Source organism: Stenella coeruleoalba (genome assembly GCF_951394435.1).
Source record: "Stenella coeruleoalba genome assembly, chromosome: 4".
NCBI lineage: Eukaryota > Metazoa > Chordata > Mammalia > Artiodactyla > Delphinidae > Stenella > Stenella coeruleoalba.
Genome location: NC_137149.1, coordinates 64,642,628 through 64,659,464, shown reverse-complemented (window position 1 = coordinate 64,659,464; position 16,837 = coordinate 64,642,628). Strand labels below are relative to the sequence as shown.

The following is a 16,837-nucleotide window of genomic DNA, read 5'->3' as shown; positions in this document are numbered from 1 at the left end:
AGACCTACACCAAGACATACTGTAATTAAAATGGCGAAAGTTAAAGAGAGGATTCTGAAGGCAGCAAGAGAAAAACAAAGTCTTAGTTACAAGGGAACCCCCATAAGGCTATCAGCTGATTTCTCTACAGAAATGTTACAGTACAGAAGGGAGTGGCAAGATATATTCAAATTCCTAAAAGGGAAAAATGTGCAACCTAGAATACTATACCCAGCAAGATTATCATTTAGAATAGAAGGAGAGACAAAGCATTTCTCAGATAAGCAAAAACTAAAAATACAGCAATACTAAACCTATCCTAAAAGAAGTATTGAAAGGTCTTCTCTAAATAGAAGAGAAGCAAGAATGTATAGAAAAGAGAAAATCACAATTGGAAAGGACTAGGACTTCCAATACTATGTTGAGTAGAAGTGGTGAGAGTGGGCATCCTTGTCTTGTTCCAGATTTTAGTAGGAATGCTTTCAGTGCTTCCTGCTAAATGGCATCGGTGCCATTTATGGCATCGGTGGCTTATTTAAATCACTTAAGTCAGTACACAGATTTTTTAAAAATCAAAACATTTTTGTGAAAACGATGACAATGAACAGCAAAAGGATAAACATGAAGATGTAAAAGAGGACATCAAAATCATAAAATGTGGGGCAGGAAAGTAAGAAAATGTAGATTCTTTTTTTTTCAGATGTGTTTGAGCCTATATGACTATCAGTCTAAAGCAAGTAGATATAGGAAGGGGTTAACATACTTGAAAAACAGAATAACCACAAATCAAAAACACAATAGATTCACAAAAACCAAAAAGAACACAAGCATAAAATAAAAGGAAATCATCAAACCACAAAAAGCAAAACAAAAGGAAAAAGAAAGGAACAAAGAAACACAGAATCAACTGGTAAACAAGGTTTAAAATGGCAATAAATACGTATCTATCAATAATTACCTTAAATGTCAATGGACTAAATGCTCCAATCAAAAGACACAGAGTGGTGGACTGGATTAAAAAACAAAAGCCTACAATATGCTGCCTACAAGAGACCCACTTTAAGGCAGGAGACACACATAGATTGAAAGTGAGGGGATGGAAAAAGATATTTCATGCAAATAAAAATGACAAGTAGGGGTCACAATACTCATATCAGACAAAACAGACTTCAAAACAAAGGCCATAAAGAAAGATAAAGATATATTACTATATAATGATAAAAGGATCAATACAAAAAGAGAATTTTACACTCATTAACATATATGCACCTAATACAGAAGCACCCAAATATATAAAACAAATACTAACAGACATAAAGGGAGAAATTGACAGGAATACAATAATAGTAGGAGACTTTAACATCCCACTCGTATCAATGGAAATATCTTCTAGACAGAAAATCAATACGGCAACACAGATCCTAAATGATAAAATTGAACAGTTAGACTTAACTGATATTTTCAGGACATGACAACTAAAAAAAACCAGAATACACATTCTTTTCAAGTGCACATGGAACATTCTCTAGGGCTGACCATATACTAGGGCACAAAACAAGCCTCAACAAATTGAAGAGTATAGAAATTATCTCAAACATCTTTTCTGACAACAATGGCATGAAACTAGAAATCAACCACAGAAAAAGAAATGAGAAAAAAACGACTACATGGAGACTAAACAACATGCTATTAAAAAAACAGTGGGTCAATGACAAAATCAAAGAGGAAATTAAAAAATACCTTGAGACAAATGACAAAGAAAACACAACCAAACAAAATCTATAGGATGCAGCAAAAACAGTTCTTAGAGAGAAGTTCATAGTGATACAGGCCTTCCTCAAGAAACAACAAAAACCCAAATAAATAACCTAACCTACCACCTAAAAGAATTACAAAAAGAACAAACAAAACATAAAGTCAGCAGAAAGAAGGAAATAATAAAGATCAGAGAGGGAATAAATAAAATAGAGATTACAAAACTACAGGAAAAAAAAATAAAACCAAGAGCTGGTTTGCTGAAAGGGTAAACAAAATTGACAAACCTCTGAACAGGCTCACCAAGAAGAAAAGAGAGAGAACCCAAATAAACAAAATAAGAAATGAAAAAGCAGGGACTTTCCTGGTGGTGTAGTGGTTAAGAATCCACCTGCCAATGCAGGGGGCATGAGTTCGATCCCTGGTCTGGGAAGATCCCACTTGCCACGGAGCAACTAAGCCCGTGCGCCACAACTACTGAGCCTGCGCTCTACAGCCTGCAAGCCACAACTACTGAAGTCCGTGTGCCTAGAGCCCATGCTCCTCAACAAGAGAAGCCACCACAATGAGAAACCCATGCACCGCAACAAAGAGTGGCCCCCGCTCGCTGCAATTAGAGAAGGCCCGCACGCAGCAACGAAGACCCAACACAGCCAAAAATAAATAACAAAATAAAAATAAATAAATTTATTTTTTAAAAAAGAAATGAAAAAGGAGAAATCTCAACTGATACCACAGAAATACAAAAAAAAAAAAAAAAACAAGAAAAAAACCAGAGAATACTGTGAAAATTATATGCCAACAAATTCAACAACCTAGATGAAATGGACAAGTTTTTAGAAACATAGAGCCCACTAAAACTGAATCAAGAAGAAACAGATAATTTGAACAGACTGACCTCTAGAAGTGAAATAGAACCTGTAATTTTAAAACCCTCTACAAACAAAGGTCCAGGACCAGATGGCTTCACAGGCAAATTCTACCAAACATACAAAGAAGAACTTTTACCAATACTTCTCAAACTCTTCCAAATGATTCAAGAGGAGGGAACACTCTCAAAGACATTCTATGAAGCCACCATCACCCTGATACCAAAACCAGACAAAGATAGCACCAAAAAAGAAAATTAGAGGCCAAAATCTTTGATGAATATAGATGCAAAAATTCTCAACAAAATACTAGCAACCCGAGTCCAATATACATAAAAAAGATCATACACCACGACCAAGTGGGATTCATCCCAAGTTCATAAGGATGGTTCAACAAATGCAATTCAATCAATAAGATACACCACACCAACAAAATAAAAGACAGAAACCACATGATCATCTCAATAGATGCAGAAAAAGCATTTGACAAAATTAACATCAATTCATGATAAAAACTCTTACCAAAGTGGGTATAGAGAGAACGTATCTCAACATAATAGCAAAATTATTACAAACCGACAGCCAACAGAATACTCAATGGTGAAAAACTGAAAGGCTTCCTGCTAAAATCTGGAACAAGACAAGGATGCCACTCTCACCACTTCTACACAACATAGTATTGGAAGTCCTAGGCCCAGCAATCAGACAAGAAAAAGAAATGAAAAGTATCCAAATTGGAAGGGAAGAAGTAAAATTGTTATTATATGCAGATAACATGATACTATATATAGAAAACCCTAAAGACTCCACACAAAAACTACTAGAACTGATAAATGAATTCATCAAGGTAGCAGGATACAAGATTAATATACAGAAATCGGTTGCATTTCTTTACACTAACAATGAAATATCAGAAAGGGAATGTAAAAAAACAATACTTTTTAAAATCACACCAAAAAAAATAAAATAGGAATAAACTTGACCAAGGAGGTGAAAGACTTATATGCTGAGAATTATAAAACATTAATAAAGAAAATTAAAGATGATTCAAAGAAACAGAAAGATATCCCATGCTCTTGGATTGGAAGAATTAATATGGTTAAAATGGCCATACTACCCAAAGCAGTCTACAGAATTAATGCGATCCCTGTCAAATTACCCATGACATTTTACACAGAACTAAAACAAATAATTCCAAAATTTATATGGAACCATAAAAGACCCAGAATTGCCAAAGCAATCCTGAGGAAAAAGAACAAAGCAGGAGGGGACTTCCCTGGTGGTACAGTGGTTAAGAATCTGCCTGCCAATGCAGGGGACATGAGTTCGATCCCTGGTCTGGGAAGCTCCCACATGCCGTGGAGCAACTAAGCCCATGTGCCACAACTACTGAGCCTGCGCTCTAGAGCCCACAAGCCACAACTACTGAGTCCACGTGCCACAACTACTGAAGCCCGCGTGCCTAGAGCCTGTGCTCTACAACAAGAGAAGTCACCGCAGTGAGAAGCCCGTGCACCACAATGAAGAGTAGCTCCCACTCGCCACAACTAGAGAAAGCCTGCGCACAGCAACAAAGACCCAACACAGCCATAGATAGATAGATAGATAGATAGATAGATAAATAAATACATAAATAAAATTTTAAAAGAAGAACAAAGCAGGAGGCATAACTGTCCCAGACTTCAGACAATACTACTAAGCTACAGTAATCAAAACAGTGTGGTACTGGCACAAAAACAGATATATGGTCAATGGAACAGAATACAGAGCCCAGAAATAAACCCACACACCTATAGGTAAATAATCTTTGACAAAGGAGGCAAGAATATACAATGGGAAAAGGACAGTCTCTTCAGCAAGTGGTGCTGGGAAAGTTGGACAGCCACACGTAAATCAATAAAGTTAGAACACACCCTCGCACCATACACAAAAAGTAACTCAAAATGGCCTAAAGACTTAAACATAAGACATGACACCATAAAACTCCTAGAAGAGAACATAGGGAAAGCATTCTCTGACATAAATCATACCAATGTTTTCTTAGGTCAGACTCCCAAGGCAATAGAAATAAAAAAATAAATAAACAAATGGGACCTAATCGAACTTACAAGCTTTTGCACAGCAAGGGAAGCTGTTAAGAAAATGAAAAGACAACCTACTGAATGGGAGAAAATATTTGCAAACAATGCAGCCAACAAGGACTTAATTTCCAAAATATACAAACAGCTCATACAACTCAACAACAAACAACCCAATCGAAAAATTGGCAGCTCTTAATAGACATTTCTCCAAAGAAGACATACAGATGGCCAGTAGGCACAGGAAAAGATGCTCAACATTTCTAATTATTAGAGAAATGCAAATCAAAACTACTTGAGTACCACCTCACACTGGTCAGAACGGCCATCATTAAAAAAATCTACAAATAACAAATGCTGGAGAGAGTGTGAAGAAAAGAGAACCCTCCTACACTGTTAGTGGGAATGTAAGTTGGTGCAGCCACTGTGGAAAACAGTATGGAGGTTCCTTAAAAAAGGAAAAATAGAAGGGAATTCCCTGGCGGTCCAGTGGTTACGACTCCACACTTTCACTGCTGAGGGCCCGGGTTCGATCCCTTGTCAGGGAACTAAGATCCCACAAGCCGTGTGGCGCAGTCAAAAAAAAAAAAAAAAACCTAAAAACAGAATTACCATATGATCTAGCAATCCCAATCCTGGGCATATATCCAGACAAAACTATAATTCAAAAAGATACACACACCCTATGTTCAGAGCAGCACTATTCACAACAGCCAAGACATGGAAATAACATAAATGTCCACTGACAGATGAATGGATAAAGAAGATGTGGTACATATATATGCAATGGAATACTACTCAGCCATAAAAAAGAATGAAATAGGACTTTCCTGGTGGTGCAGTGGTTAAGAATCTGCCTGCCAATGCAGGGGGTACAGTTCCGAGCCCTGATCCGGGAAGATTCCACATGCCACGGAGCAACTAAGCCCGTGTGCCACAACTACTGAGCCTGTGCTCTAGAGCCCTCAAGCCACAACTACTGAGCCCGTGTGCCACAACTACTGAAGCCTGCGCGCCTAGAGCCCGTGCTCCACAACAAGAGAAGCCACTGCAATGAGAAGCCCGCGCACCGCAACGAAGAGTAGCCCCCACTCACCACAACTAGAGAAAGCCTGCACGCAGCAACGAAGACCCAACACAGCCAAAAAAAAAGAACAAAATAATGCCATTTGCAGCTAGAGATTATCATGCTAAATGAAGTCAGAAAGAGAAAGACAAATACCATATGATATCACTTATATGTGGAATCTAAAATATGACACAATTGAACCTATTTATGAAACAGAAACAAACTCATAGACATAGAGAACAGACTTGTGGTTGCCAAGAGGGAAGGGGGGTGGGGGAGGGATGGAGTGGGAAGCTGGGGTTAGCAGATGTAAGCTATTATATATAGAATGGATAAACAACAAGGTCCTACTGTATAGCACAGGGAACTATATTCAATATCCTGTGATAAACCATAATAGAAAAGAATATTTTTTAAAAAGAATGTATATATATGTATAACTGAATCAGTTTGCTGTACAGCAGAAATTAACACAACATTGTAAAGTCAACCATACGTCAATAAAAAACAGAATGTCAAAGCAGTACAATACTATTATAAAATAAAAGCTCTAGTATTTCACGTTAGCTCATAGTTTATTATACTTCCCAAGTTTCCCATCTTTAAACAACTATGCCAAGAACCTTTCAACATATTAAAAACTCTTCCCCAAGTCACCAATATGTTAATTAAAAGGCTTCCATTATCAAAACAGGTAAATATGTATAGTAATCACAAACGTATAATCCAAAAAAATCCTTTACCTCCACATGTCAGAATACAAAAAGTACGACTTCCTTCTTTTGGTTACTTTTTGCACAATTACAATATAAAAATATGGCCTATCACTACATTATTCTTCTCAATCACTTTTGAGATTAACAGATGACTTATGTGGTGTTCAAAAAAGTACATACCAAAGAAAAGACTTTGTGTCAGAAATACAAAAATCTCTAATCACTAATATGTTTAAACTAAAATTTTAGTTTTTATATTTAATATTTAATTTTTCATTCAATAGTAAATGGTTCATTCATAAACAATAATTGTTATAGTCCCATGCTTTTATAAATAAAACATGTAATCAAAGGAATAAATAATTTTCCACAAAAGTTAAAATATCAGGAACTCTTATTAATAATTTTGTATGTTATATTCTGAAGTTTAAAACCATTTCAAATTTATATTTATTCACTCATTTGCCTACTATGTGAAAAACACATAAATAAAATATTAGCTCTCCTAAATAGTTTACAATTTAGTTGGAGAAACTAATTGGTATACAATAATATAAAGAAGACCACATACGAATGCTGAGCCAAGTAGAGACAAAATTATGTAGAAATACAGAATAAGGTACAATTAATTGTGGCCATGGGAGATAGCAAATATGAAAACTTCACAGAGGAAGGAGCATTGGTGCTATGTCTTGAAGAATAAGTAGGTTTCCAATAAGGCAAAGACGGGATTCTAGACAGAAAGAAGAACATGAACAAAAGCACAAGTGTCATGAAGATGTATGTTCAGGGAACAGCAAGTATTTCCATGTGGCTGAGGTACAGAGTGAGTAAGAGGATGTAGAGGTCACTTAGGATGTGGGCAGACATACATGACCTCAAATGACATGCCAAGGAGTCTGGCCAATAGTGGTGCTTAATAAAATGTTTGTGCTGAACTAAGCCGAAATATAATAGCTGTGTAGGTTCTACACAGCTAGTCACTCCTCTTACCAACCCTGTAACCAACAAACTGAATTTCTGAAGCCTATTCGTCTATGTTCTACACAAATAGAAAGCATCAAAAAAAGTAATTCACTTATATATTAAATAAAGAATACTCACTGAAAATAATTATTTCTTACCAATGTAAGGTTTGGATTTTTGTCACTTAGATATATCTAGCACCTAGAAAAGTGCCTGGTATATAGTAGGTATTCAACAAATATTTAATAGACCATGATATATTTTAGCTACATACATGTTATCTTTTCTAATAGTAATAATAATCCATAATCAATACTGGTAAAGTTACCATACAGAAATTGGCCCTGCATAACAAAATGATCTTCAAACCCCAACTTACAGTCTATTTCTTTGAATAATAAAATAACTTAATACCCAGAGTCCAACTCATACCTGACTTAGATGATGACATTTGGGAATTTTTGAGTTGGTGATACTTAAATGAGATTTTGGTTTTAGAATTGATCTTGGAATGGGTGAAGACTTGAGAATGTTGGAGTGAGATAAATGTATTTTGTGTATGAAACAGACATCAATTTTAGGGGGCCAGAGAGTGGACTATTGTGGGTTCAATAGTGTCCCCCCCACCAAATTCATGTCCACCCAAAACTCCAGAATGTGACCTTATTTGGAAATAGGGTCTTAGCAAAGGAGCTAATACTGGAGTAGGATAAACCCTAGGTCCAATATTGGTGTCCCTACAAGAAGAGAGGATATACAGAGACACACAGGGAAGAAGACCATACGATGGAGGCAGAGATTGGAGTGATGAAGCTACAAGCCAAGGAGCACCAAGGATTGTTAACAAACACCAGAAGCTGGAAGAGAGTCACAGAATAGATTCCCTCTCAGAGGCCCTAGAGGGAATCACCCCTGCCAACTACTTGATTTTGGACTTCTGGTCTCCAGAACTGCGAGAGAATCAATTTCTGTTGTTACAAGTCAACAAGTTTAGGATAATTTATTGTGGCAGCTCAGGCAAATAATACACATGGAAAAAGGAATTTTGCAGATGTAATTAAGGCTCAAATTAGTTAACCTTAAGCTATGGGTATTATCTCAGTGGACCTGACCTAATCACAGGAGCCATCCAGGTCTACAGGTTAGAGACAGAAGAAATCAGAGATTCAAAGCACGAGCAGAGTATAATGCACTATTGTTGGCTTGAAGATGGAGGAATAGCAAGTGGCAAGGAATGAATGTGGTCTCTAGAAGCAGAGAGCAATCTTGGATTGACAGCCAGCAAAGAAACAAGGACCTCAGTCCCACTACCACAAGAGTGAGGATGGAAGCAAATTTTCCCCCAGAGTCTCCAGCAAAGAATTCATCAGGCTGACATCCTGAGCAGAGAATCCATCCATGCCATCCAGACAACTGACCTACAGAACTCTGAGTTAATTAACAGGTACTGTCTTCAACTGCTACATTTGTGGTAATTTCTTAAGCATAAATAGAAAGCTAATACACAATGGCTCACATTTAGTGAGGAGAAATGCCAGACTGTCATGGCAGACAGTGGAAGACAGGATTAAAAGCCTCAGAGGAGTGAGCTTGCTTCAGTGGATGTACTATTAGGGCTCAAGAACTCTCCAGAGGACTATGGTGAGAGGAGGGCCCAGAAGATACACATTTTATCAGAGCAACAAGGAGTGTGCTGCTGGGAGGGCACTAGCAGCACTCATGAGTTCACTGGTGGCTTCCCTCCCTAGGCCAGGGCTGACAGTAGGAGAGGCCATTATAGAACTGGGCTCACTGAGAGCAATGAGAATAAAGATCCTGAAACAACAGAGGCGAAGTGGGCAAAGTACCCATCAGAAGCCAGGTGTATGTGATTACTGATTACCTTAATGAGCACCAAGGCTAGAAGAGCAATCCAATCCCACTCATGCACTGTTTATCTTCCCTATACTCCACCTTTACTAGTAACAGAAAATCAAAACACAGAATACAACCTATCAGGACCTAACCTTCAAGCTCACAGACTGTTCACTATTAGAAAATATTTAGCATTAATTCACCACCATGTTAAAATGTCAGATGAGAAAAAACATTTGATCATATCATTAAATGCTGCAAAGGCTTTTGATAAAACTAGGCATCCATTAGTGATTTTAAAAATCTCTTATTACGATCCTGGCATAAGCATAGACATACAGATCAATGAAACAGAATTGAGAGGCCAGAAATAAGCCCATTCATCTATGATCAACTGATTTTCAACAGGGGTGCCAAGACCATTCACTGTAGAAAGAATAGTCTCTTCAACAAACGGTGCTGGGACAACTGGATATCCACATGCAAAGGAATGAAGTTGGACCCCTACCTCATAACATATACAAAAATTAATCAAAATGGATAACAGACATAAACGTAAGAGCTAAGATTACAAAATGGTTGGAAGAAAACATAGGCATAATTCTTCATGACCTTGCATTAAATAACAGTTTCTTAGATATGATACCTAAAGCACAAGCAATAAAATAAAAAACAAATAAATCGGACTTCTTCAACATTATAAACTTTTATGCATCAAAGGACATTATCAAGAAAGTAAAAAGACAGCCCACAAATGGGAGATAATAATTGCAAGTTATATATGTGATAAGGGTATGATATACAAAACATATAAGGGAGTCTTACAATTCAACAATAAAAAAGACAAATACAGTCATCCCTTGGTATGAAGGGGATTGGTTCCAGGACACCCCTTGGATACCAAGATCCACAGATGCTCAAATACCTTATATAAAATGGTGTAGTATTTGCATATAACCTAAGCACATGCTCCTGTATACTTTAAATTATCTCTAGACTACTCATAATACCTAATACAATGTAAATGCTATGTAAATAGTTGCAGCAAATTCAAGTTTTGCTTTTTGTAAATTGCTGGAATTTTTTTCCAAATATTTTCAATCTGTAGTTGGTTGAATCCTCAGATGTGGACCCCTCAGACATGGAAGGCCAATTGTAACACAATTTTTTTTAATAAATTTACTTATTGTATTTATTTATTTTTGGCTGCGTTGGGTCTTCGTTGCTGCTCATGGGCTTTCTCTAGTTGCAGCAAGCTGGGGCTACTCTTCGTTGCAGTGTGCAGGCTTCTTGTTGCGGTGGCTTCTCTTGTTGTGGAGCATGGGCTCTAGGCACGAGGGCTTCAGCAGCTGTGGCATGTGGGCTCAGTAGTTGTGGCTCGCGGGCTCTAGAACACAGGCTCAGTAGTTGTGGCACATGGGCTTAGTTGCTCCACGGCATGTGGGATCTTCCTGGACCAGGGCTCGAACTCGTGTCCCCTGCCTTGGCAGGCGGATTCTTAACCAGTGCGCCACGAGGGGAGTCCCATAATACAGTCTTTAAATGGGCAAAGAACCTGAAGACATTGTCCAAAGAAGATATATAAATAGTTAATAAGCACATGAAAAGAAGCTCAACATCATTAGTTCCCAGGAAAATTCAAATCAAAACCACAGTGACCAAGATTGGCCAAGATGGCAGAGTAGGAAGACTCTGAGCTCACTTCTTCTCACAAGCACACCAAAATCACAACTATCTGCAGAACAACCATTGATGAAAAAGTCTGGTACCTACCAGAAAAGATCTTCTACAACTAAAGACATAAAGAAAGAGCCACAAGACAGGTAGGAGGGGAAGACTTGAAATATAGCTAAGTTCCATAACCCCAGGTGGGTGACCCACAAATTGGAGAATAATTATATCGCAGAGGTTCTCCCACAAGAGTGACAGTTATGAGCGCCACGTCAGGCTCCCCAGTCTGGGGGTCTGGCACCAGGAAGACAAGGCCCCGGGGCATTTGGCCTTGAAGGCCAGTGGGACTTAATTTCGGGAATCCCACAGGACTGGGAGAAATAGAGACTTCACTCTTAAATGGCACACACAAAATCTCACATGTTCTGGAACCCAGGGAAAAAGCAGTAATTTGATAGGAGCCTGGGCCAGGCCTATCTGCTGGTCTTGCAGAGTCTCTCAGAGAGGTGAGGGGCGGCTGCACTCACCCTGGGTGCACAGACACTGGTGGCAGCCATTCTTGGGAGTTCCTTCTACCACATGGATGCTGATACTGGCAAACACCATTGTGGAATCCTCCCTCTAGCTCATTAGCACCAAGACCTGGCCCCACACAACCCAACAGCCTTTAGGTGCCAGTGCTGGGACAAATCAGGCCAAGCAACTAATTGGGTGGGATACAGCACCACCCATCAGCAGACAGACTGCCTAAAGACCTCCACATCTGCCTCTGGACACAGCCGTGCCCAATAGAGGGCCCAGGGCCCATTTCCACCCACCAGTGAGCAAGCACCAGCCCCAGAATCCTCTGGGCCTTGGCTCCTCTAGCCTCTGGACCAGGCTGACCCAACGTGGGCAGACACCAGATGCAAGAAAACCACAATCCCACAGCCTGCAAACCTATTCTGTCCAGACCAGGCCAGACCCTGCCCTGGGACCAGCTGGGCCTTGGCCCTGCCCATTAACAGGCCAACACAAGCTTCAGGACACCCCAGACTCTGTACCCAACTGTGTCAAGATCTGCTCCCCTTCCCTACCTCACCCCCAGCCATGTTATATCAGCTCTGGGATGTCTGGGCCCTGCAACCAGACTCCAGGACCTGGCTCTTGATGTCAGTAGTCCAGCACTAACCCTAGGACCCAGCTTCAACCACCAGTGGGTGGGTATCCCATAGATTTTGTAAGGTTGTGTTTTCATTTTCATTTGTCTTGAGGCATTTCCTCATTTCTTCTTTGATTTCATTGTTGATCCATTGGTTTCTTAGTAGCATGTTGTTTAGTCTCCATGCGTTCATTCTTTTTCTGTTTTTCTTTCTGTGGTTGATTTCTGGTTTCATACTGTTGTGGTCAGATAAGATGTTTCAAATAATTTCTATCCTTTTAAATTTGTTGAGGTTTTTTTTTTATGACCTAGTATGTGGTCTATCCTAGAGAACATTCCATGTGCCCTTGAAAAGAATCTGTATTCTGGCTTTTTTGGAAGTAGTGTTCTGTAGATATCAATCAGCCTCCCAACGCAATAGAAATAAAAACAAAAATAAACAAATGGGACCTAATCAAACTTACAAGCTTTTGCACAGCAAGGGAAACCATTAAAAAAATGAAAAGACAACCTAAGGAATGGGAGAAAATATTTGCAAACAATGCAACCAACAAGGACTTAATTTCCAAAATATACAAACAGCTCATACAATTTAACAACAAAAAAACAAACAACCCAATCGAAAAACTGGCAGAAGACCTTAATAGACATTTCTCCAAAGAAGACATACAGATGGCCAGTAGGCACATGAAAAGACGATCAATGTTGCTAATTATTACAGAAATGCAAATCAAAACCACAATGAAGCATCACCTCACACTGGTCAGAATGGCTGTCATCAAAAAGTCTACACATAATAAATGCTAGAGAGGGTGTGGAGATGTTCCTCTATTTTTGCCATATTACATTCTTAGAACCTTATCCCTGACAGACAAATCAAGAGTCATCCACACTAACGATTTTGGTCATATACCTGAAATAATTCTCTTTGCCACTAGATGGAGATTTAGTTAATGCTGTGTTGAGAAGCTGGCAGAAAAAAGGTTGGCTGTTAGCTACCAACAAGAATTACTAAATAAGGAAGCAAAGTAAGAAGGGAAATACGGATGTGGTTACAAACATGTCCACCTGTGAACTGGCAAAGGAAAAATATCTAATTAAAAGGAGAGAGCAAACCATATACATATTAAGATGCTACTATAAGAATTACAGTAAAAGTTCAGAACAGGAGAAATAAGTAAAAAATAGGAGACATTTTAAAATACCTTATTAACTGTCACAGTCTTGAAGAACTAATTGGTATCATATAGTAATCTTAAATATACTCCTTATCTTGACGTCCAGAGTTTGGATGGAGTATTACTGTTTTTCTTCTCTGCCCCTAGTTTATTATAGCATTTTACCCAGAAGCTACTATGGCTATTCAAGCTATTCTTATCTTAGTCCTTGTGGGTACCAAAGGCTAAATGGGTCTAAGAAACATGTTTTCAGATAATAAACATCCAATTTTCTCTCTATTTTCTAAGGTTATTTTATACTCTTACTTTTCTTCTACTGAAGCACAGATGTATCTAAAACTCAGGGTATAAAGTTTATACTCAATTTATCCAGAAATTAATCAAGTCTAAGCCCAAATGCCTTTAGCCTTATTTAACAATAACAACAAAAACAAGAATCTTTTAGTGTACAAGAGAATGCACATGCCAAGCCATTGTAAAGGCTTTACAGAATCTACTTTCAAGTTGTAAGAAGTTAGGCTATTTGGTCATATTAAAGTCTAATAAAAAGGAACTGAAACGTCTTCTACTTCTAACTCAGAAAATCAAAATTTTTCACTTTCAAAAATATTTGGTTGAGGTGTTTAGAAGAATCCTTCCTTTCTTACCTATAAGATTGTACTTTAGTCCCGTGGTCTTGAAATTCCAGTGCTTTCTTAACAACAGCTTCATTTTCTTCTGGATAAACTGAATATGTGCAGTAAACAACTGCTTGAGCTCTAGTAACTACATTTAAAGAAGATGGAATTAATATAATGACCCCAGTAACAATCCTAAACAAATCTGTTATGTTTTCAAACGTCTGTCTGTACTAATACCACATGGTTTTGATAGGAATTATTTCTATAGATGCTTGCATGGCTCCCCTTTAAAGCATGTATTAGGAATGTAGGCTGTGGCCAATAAATAAAATAAATCTAACTGGATTGTATGGAAATCTAATCAAATGTGACCAACCTAATTACAAACACAAACAAATAAATACTGCAGATTACCATAAGCTTGACACTCCCAGCTATTCTTCCACAAGCCATACCATGTAACTAGTTAAAAGGACTCTAGAAACAGACAGACTTAGATGTGAATCCCAATTCTGTAACTTACTGCTGTATGAACCTGGGAAAATTACTTAACTCTCCAATTCATCAACTGTAAAATGAGGTAATCTTATTACCTGCGACTCACTCACTTATTCACACTTACTGAGCACCTACTATGTGCTAGGCAGTGTTCTCACCATTCAATATACACACACAAAAATCCCTGCCCCAGGGAGCTTATTTTCTATGTTTCATTGACATAAGACAAATAAATAAGAAAATTAGGGAACTCCCTGGTGGTCCAGTGGTTAGGACTCAGCGCTCTCATTGCCAGAGGCCCAGGTTCGATCCCTGGTTGGGGAACTAAGATCCTGCAAGCCAAGCAGTGGCACAGCCCAAGTAAAAATACACACACACACACACACACACACACACACACACACACACACACATATAGCATTAGGAAGTGACAAATGCTATAGAGCAAATCAAAGCAGATACAGAGGACAGTTAGTTTCAAAAGATTATCCTGCAATTTTAAATAGAGTAATCAGAGAAAGAAGTTTAAAAATGCATTATTTATCAACTTCCTCATCTTCCAATCAACTCATTTCATAGATCATATACATACTATCATATTCAAATAAATATTTTTAATAACATCAATTAAAGGGGCAGAACGCCTCTGTGTTTTCTATTTTGCCTTATTTCTACTTCACATATGTTATATCTTCATATATTAAATCATCTATACCCTATACTTACCTTTGAGCCTTTGGAGGTCAGGATTTATCCACACTCATATCCCTAACAACCAGCTTAATATCTGACCCAGAGCAGGCATTTGATAAACATGCACTGAATTAATTAAAGTTTATATAATTTCTCAGAGACTTCTAGATTTCCATATCTATGTGTGGAAGGGCATTGGTACCCAACATCTAAATGGTACTCAAAATCTAAATGCAGTGATTGAAGCAATAATATAAATACTTAAAGAGCCTTGTTACTCAGACTTAAAGAGATCTAGCCTTTATCTGTAATTGCATCTCTCTGTTCTCTTTTTAGTACTAAGAGAAGTAAGAGTTTGATTAAAATTGGGATTATAGAAGAGTTAGGGGCAGGCACAATGACAACGGAAAAATTACATCGAGTAAGAAGCCAAAGAAAAGAAATAAAGAAGATGAAACTGTACAACAATGGATGTATGTAATTATTTTACTTCAGCATTAAAGAAAACTGTAAATTATTCTTGCTAACCTATGTTTAAAATGATAGTAAAGCATATATTTTTGAGAATTAAATTGGTAAAAATAAATATTTTGTTATTTGAAGGAACTGAGTGTTCTGAAAAATTCACTTATGGTTCACACATGATTGCCTGAATATAACAGATAAATGAAGTATTAATGTTTCTAAGATTTACAACATATTTTCATATTACACTGATAACAAACTTACATTTCATTGCATGTGTTAGCTGTTCATATTGCTGTTGAGCAAGAACATGAAGTTTATCTTCTGATGGGCCTCCTTGAGAGAAATCTTTAAGTAAACCTGTATCTAAAAGGAAATAAATGCTTTTAAATATATCACTATTAGATGTTTTTCATATATTGCTATTATCACATTATTTAATATTTTAATCATTTTCCCTATTAATGACAGTTTTCATGGAAAATATTTATCAAAAATAAATAGGCAGGGGACTTGCCTGGTGGCGCAGTGGTTAAGAATCCGCCTGCCAATGCGGGGGACACGGGTTCAAGCCCTGGTCTGGGAAGATCCCACATGCCACGGAGCAACTAAGCCCATGCACCACAACTACTGAGCCTGTGCCCTGGAACCCGTGAGCCACAACTACTGAAGCCTGCATGCCACAACTACTGAAGCCTACGTGCCTAGAGCCCATGCTCCGCAACAAGAGAAGCCACTGCAATGAGAAGCCCATGCATCACAATGAAGAACAGCCCCCGCTCGTTGCAACTGGAGAAAGCCCGCACACAGCAACGAAGACCCAACCAAAAATAAATGAATAAAAATAAATAAATTTTTTAAAATAAATAAATAGGCAGTATTATAAAATACTGACTTAAAAACTGAATTGATAAAGGTAATTTTGCTTAGTTTTAATATTATTTTTCCTTTTTTCTCCAAGTTCTTATGATATAGTCACCCAACCAGCAAAATAAGTCATTTAGGTATAAAAAACAAAATACAGTCAGTCTGGGTACTAATAGAGGAAAAAAAGATTTATTTTCCAAGGTAGAAACTGATGGGCTATAGTCAGATCTGAGTAAGAAAGAACACAAAAGGATACAGTTAAAAACATTAACTTACTGAAAGAAATTTTGGAAGAAAAAACTAGAGGGCCCATGTGCAGCAACGAAGACCCAATGCAGCCAAAAATAAATAAATAAAATTAATAAAAAGAAAGAAAGAAAGAAACTCTTATAGTAATTCTTTAAATTTCTGAAATTAT

General features: G+C 37.7%; 1 protein-coding gene across 8 annotated transcripts in view; it reads right to left on the bottom strand.

Moving 5' to 3' along the window:
• Nucleotides 1–16,837, bottom strand: part of NSUN7 (NOP2/Sun RNA methyltransferase family member 7) — a 68,505-nt gene that overhangs the window by 12,164 nt on the left and 39,504 nt on the right. For 7 of the 8 annotated variants that reach the window (XR_013827959.1, XM_079919417.1, XM_079919423.1 and 4 more), the window contains 2 exons: nt 15,817–15,918; nt 13,924–14,041 (listed from right to left, as the gene is read on the bottom strand). Coding sequence is in view for 7 of the 8 variants with exons in the window: in XM_079919417.1 (XP_079775543.1) it covers nt 13,924–14,041; nt 15,817–15,918 (220 nt within the window). In the remaining variant the exon portion in view is untranslated. Of the gene's footprint in view, nt 1–6,891; nt 10,842–13,923; nt 14,042–15,816; nt 15,919–16,837 lie in introns of those variants that run through there. The other variant, XM_079919422.1, reaches the window with a different exon arrangement.